At 40.7% G+C, this 5,646-nt stretch overlaps 1 protein-coding gene across 1 annotated transcript; it reads left to right on the top strand.

The window, feature by feature from the left end:
- Positions 1 to 3,885: 3,885 nt before the first annotated feature.
- zgc:113691 (uncharacterized protein LOC503529 homolog) lies at positions 3,886 to 4,860 on the top strand. Its single transcript, XM_047368659.1, has one exon. It carries the CDS (start codon positions 3,886 to 3,888, stop codon positions 4,615 to 4,617), a length of 732 nt encoding a protein of 243 aa, XP_047224615.1. The 3' UTR covers positions 4,618 to 4,860.
- The last annotated feature ends 786 nt before the right edge of the window (positions 4,861 to 5,646 follow it).

Genomic DNA, 5,646 nt, shown 5'->3' on the forward strand with positions numbered 1-5,646 from the left:
AATTTTGGGTTTTCATGAGCTGTATGCCAAAATCATCCGTATTAAGACAATAAAAGACCTGAAATATTTCAGTTAGTGTGCAATGAATCTAAAATATATGAATGTTACATTTTCATCATGACATTATGGAAAATAAAGAACTTTATCACAATATGCTAATATTTTGAGAAGGACCTGTATGTCTCTGTGTTGCCCTGCGATGGACTTGTGACCTGTGCAGGGTTTACCCTGTCTCTCACCCGTAGACAGCTGGAGGTAGGCACCAGCTCCCCCATGACCCACTAAGGAATAAGCCATATAGAAGATGAATGAATGAATAGTCTCAAACTTCATCTTATTTGGATTTTACATGATCAATCAACACAAATTACTGCATTTATTGTGAAGTAGAATGAAACTGGTTTTTAATGGTTTTTCAAATAGTGTGAGGGGTATTATTGTATTCAGCCCCCTTTTAATCTGATACCCCTAATAAAAAGTGCAACTTGTACAGAAGTCCCGTTGTGTAACTTAATCTCAATAAATGCAGTTGTTCTGTGAAGTCCTCTGAGGTTTGTTACAGAACATTAGTTAAGAAGCAGCAGCATGAAAACAAAGGAACACAGCAGCCAGAGAAAAAGTTGTGGAAAAAGTTAAAGCAAATGGACTGAATTTTATATAGCGCTTTTCCAGTCATACAGACCGCTCAAAGCGCTTTACACTAGAGCCACATTCACCCAATAGCACTCACTAACGCTCACACATTCATACACCGATACGCAGATCGGTAGGCAACTTGAGGTTAAGTGCCTTGCCCAGGGGCACATTGACATATGGCAGGAGGAAGCTGGAATCAAACCAACAACCTTCTGATTGCAAGACGACTACTCTTCCTACTGAGCCACAGTCGCCTCTAGCAGAGTTGGGTTATAAAGCTTTGTTTAATCATCAGAAAGTGGAAAAGGTGGCTCCACTGCAAGCCTACTATACAGGTCCTTCTCAAAATATTAGCATATTGTGATAAAGTTCATTATTTTCCATAATGTCTTGATGAAAATTTAACATTCATATATTTTAGATTCATTGCACACTAACTGAAATATTTCAGGTCTTTTATTGTCTTAATATGGATGATTTTGGCATACAGCTCATGAAAACCCAAAATTCCTATCTCACAAAATTAGCATATCATTAAAAGGGTCTCTAAACGAGCTATGAACCTAATCATCTGAATCAACGAGTTAACTCTAAACACCTGCAAAAGATTCCTGAGGCCTTTAAAACTCCCAGCCTGGTTCATCACTCAAAACCCCAATCATGGGTAAGACTGCCGACCTGACTGCTGTCCAGAAGGCCACTATTGACACCCTGAAGCAAGAGGGTAAGACACAGAAAGAAATTTCTGAACGAATAGGCTGTTCCCAGAGTGCTGTATCAAGGCACCTCAGTGGGAAGTCTGTGGGAAGGAAAAAGTGTGGCAGAAAACGCTGCACAACGAGAAGAGGTGACCGGACCCTGAGGAAGATTGTGGAGAAGGGCCGATTCCAGACCTTGGGGGACCTGCGGAAGCAGTGGACTGAGTCTGGAGTAGAAACATCCAGAGCCACCGTGCACAGGCGTGTGCAGGAAATGGGCTACAGGTGCCGCATTCCCCAGGTCAAGCCGCTTTTGAACCAGAAACAGCGGCAGAAGCGCCTGACCTGGGCTACAGAGAAGCAGCACTGGACTGTTGCTCAGTGGTCCAAAGTACTTTTTTCGGATGAAAGCAAATTCTGCATGTCATTCGGAAATCAAGGTGCCAGAGTCTGGAGGAAGACTGGGGAGAAGGAAATGTCAAAATGCCAGAAGTCCAGTGTCAAGTACCCACAGTCAGTGATGGTCTGGGGTGCCGTGTCAGCTGCTGGTGTTGGTCCACTGTGTTTTATCAAGGGCAGGGTCAATGCAGCTAGCTATCAAGAGATTTTGGAGCACTTCATGCTTCCATCTGCTGAAAAGCTTTATGGAGATGAAGATTTCATTTTTCAGCACGACCTGGCACCTGCTCACAGTGCCAAAACCACTGGTAAATGGTTTACTGACCATGGTATCGCTGTGCTCAATTGGCCTGCCAACTCTCCTGACCTGAACCCCATATAGAATCTGTGGGATATTGTGAAGAGAACGTTGAGAGACTCAAGACCCAACACTCTGGATGAGCTAAAGGCCGCTATCGAAGCATCCTGGGCCTCCATAAGACCTCAGTGCCACAGGCTGATTGCCTCCATGCCACGCCGCATTGAAGCAGTCATTTCTGCAAAAGATTCCCGACCAAGTATTGAGTGCATAACTGTACATGATTATTTGAAGGTTGACGTTTTTTGTATTAAAAACACTTTTCTTTTATTGGTCGGATGAAATATGCTAATTTTGTGGAGATAGGAATTTTGGGTTTTCATGAGCTGTATGCCAAAATCATCCGTATTAAGACAATAAAAGACCTGAAATATTTCAGTTAGTGTGCAATGAATCTAAAATATATGAATGTTAAATTTTCATCATGACATTATGGAAAATAATTAGCTTCATCACAATATGCTAATATTTTGAGAAGGACCTGTAAATAGCTGTCCAACTAAACTGACAAGCCATATTGGATACATAACTCAGGGTTGCTTAGCAAGCTCCGACTTTCCTGTTTGGGAATGACCAGGAACACAGAAAATCTGGTTGACAAGCACAAGAAGACAGCTTCATTAATCAAAAAAGAAGCAGTTAGGGGGTCCATAGTAAAGCAGGGATCTACAGCTCTGGTGAGAGAATATGGCTGGCAGCATCATGCTGTGGGGAAATGGTAAGGTGGTTAGAGCAGTTGGAAAGATAGATACATACAGGCCAATCCTGGAGGAAAACCTGATAAGAGGTGGCAAAAAGCTTGAGAATGGGGTGGAGGGCCACCTTAATGTAGCTCAACGACCATAAATGTACTCAAATCCAATTGGAAATATGTTGCAAGACCTGAAAACCTGGCTACTGTTCACAGGATTGACCATCCAGTTTGACTGATCTTGGACTACCATTCTCTACTTCATAATACACACTCCTTTGTATGGATCTCTCATTTAAAACCACAATTGACACTATGTAAAAAGGTTCAGAAGATATGAGTGCCTTTTCAAGGCAGTATAGAACAACTGAAGAATTGCATTAAAATGGAAACATTAGCAATTACTTCACCTCTTTGCCTTTTTGTGCACTTAAAAGATTTTAGGCTTGAGAACCTTAACTCACCCCAGCTGTCACCAGGTAAGCAATGTGACCCTAACCTGGTCAGTGTTAGAAGTTGCCTGTGCATTTCCACAGTTGAATGTTTTAAATATTTAAAGGTCAGATCGTAACCGATAGGTATAGATTCAACATTTACAAGAGAGTGTCTGACTGTAAAACCGAACAATCGGGCTCTCGCCATCCGGCCTCTGACTCATCCGTCTTAGTTCCTGCATGGTGGGCTAAACCGATAAAATCTAGTGAGACACTTTGGATGACCTGCAGTGGAAAATGCTGAACTCTGAAATGGGCCACATGCAGGAACACAAGGTAGAGACTGTCATTAAGACTTTGCCCTTTGTTTGTACTGACTAACAAGGGCTGAAGTTTTTAGATTAATTAACAAAATAGGGAAAAAAATTGGGTCACTTGACACTGTGTCAAAGTGATGTCGGCGCCATAATTAATGGTCATTCTAGCCTCAGTTTTGAGTTACACTGGAGCTTACCTAACTGATAACCCTCTTAGAAGAATGTCACCTACCTCAGTCTCAGTAATACCTGTGGATTCATTAAAACCCTACTAAAGGACTCAGTTTTTTTTTTTTAAAGAAATGCAGTAATAAGTTTTCCTACATTTTTGATTTGGACACTTCTCCACAGGATGGCCTCCGTAAGTGGTAAAGCTGAAAAAGCCTCCAAATTTGAAATGCTGAAACTTTTGGAGAACTCCCGGAAGGAAAGAGATGAAGCTTTGCAACGGGAAAATGTTCTCAGGGAAAAAGTCAGGCAGAATGAGGCAAGGTTGCGTTCGACCGAGGGCCTGAAACAGAAGCTGAAGATCTTGACGGTGGACAACAAAGAGCTTAGAAAGCAAGTGAAGGCTCTTCGGACTGAGATCGGACTCGAGAGCAGCCCCAATTTCACTGGGAAGACCACAAAAGACATAGTCAATGATTTGCAGGAAAAGGAACGGGAGTGCAACTCCTTAATAGAAAAGACCAGGAAACTTAGTTCGACAATTGATGACTTGACAGCGGAGCTGTCGAATGTGGTCACCTCCAAGACGCTTTTAGAGGACCAAGTGCAGTCGTTACAGCAAAACCTCAAGGATATGACAAATAATCAGCGGCGTCTGCTGAAGCTGTGGGAGGACAAGAAGACCCAGAGGGAGCAGCTCGCTCTTCCTGCAATTACTCAGAAGTTCCTTACACACAAAGAAGTTCAAACCGACATGTCCATAAGCTCATACCAGAAGCTCCCACCGAATGCTTTTGAGACCAAGCAGATTACTCAGGACAGCGACAAAAACAGAGATTTGGACAAAGACAGTTTTTTGTCCTTTGGTAATGGCTTTCATCTCAGCAAGAAGACTCTGGTGTATGATGAATCCTAATGACTTAAGCTCTGACTTGTGTGAAGACGGCAACAAGGATAGTAAAGTCAACGATCCAAACAATTACTAAATTACTATGTTTAATGCATACGTGTTACCAAGAGGCAAATTATGTATGTAAACTGAAATATACTGATGTGTCGGCTGCATCCGAGCCGGCTCAACAAGCAAGAGTCATTTGTGAACAATGGGCTGTTTTATTATATGGCGTCTTTTATTTTTAATAAAAAATAATGCATTAACTTTTTGTGTACATTATAACACTAGTACTTTTTTTTTTTTAGCACTGATTGTGTTAGTGCAATGACATGATAATACCATCACATTCAAAAGCATAATAAGGTGCCAGTATTGACAGGCACATGGAGACAGTTTGTAGGTAGAGGAGACCAGAGACAGACATATAATTAGGTTTTATATTTCAATTTCAAAGTATAATAAACTTCAATTTCAAGTTTATTATACTATAAAAATATATAAAGTTTAAAATAATTACTTTTGAATATTGATGGTATTAAACATTTGTGAGGCTGAATATATTCTAATTAATATGTGTGTAATTTATTGAATTAGAATATCGTCCAAAAGTTTATTTATTTAATTAATTCAGTTTATAAAGTGAAAGTCAAATGTTACATATACTCATTACCCACATTGTGATACATTTTAAGTGTTTTTTGTTTTCTGTTTACTTTGATTATGGCTTGCAGCAAATGAAATGTGTAATGTGATAACATGAGCAACCAAGTATCATCTCAGTCTTTTTTCTCCTTATCCCAGGTAAGGTGTTTCTGACAATGTCTGTGTTTCAGGAGGGGCTTAACACAAGGAATGGGACAATTGTAGCCCATGTATGCGATGGGTTTTGAAGCAATGACTCCAGCAGCACATTGCACCTTCATTTTTCCAAAATAGGCTTTAAACCACAATCCTGTCAAGGGTGTGGTTATCCCTGTTGCTTGTGCACCTCTCTCTACCAGTTTTTCCTTCCACACAACATTTTATTAGTGTGCTTGCATAACTTCTTCA

This window comes from Girardinichthys multiradiatus, chromosome 6 (genome assembly GCF_021462225.1).
Source record: "Girardinichthys multiradiatus isolate DD_20200921_A chromosome 6, DD_fGirMul_XY1, whole genome shotgun sequence".
Lineage (NCBI taxonomy): Eukaryota > Metazoa > Chordata > Actinopteri > Cyprinodontiformes > Goodeidae > Girardinichthys > Girardinichthys multiradiatus.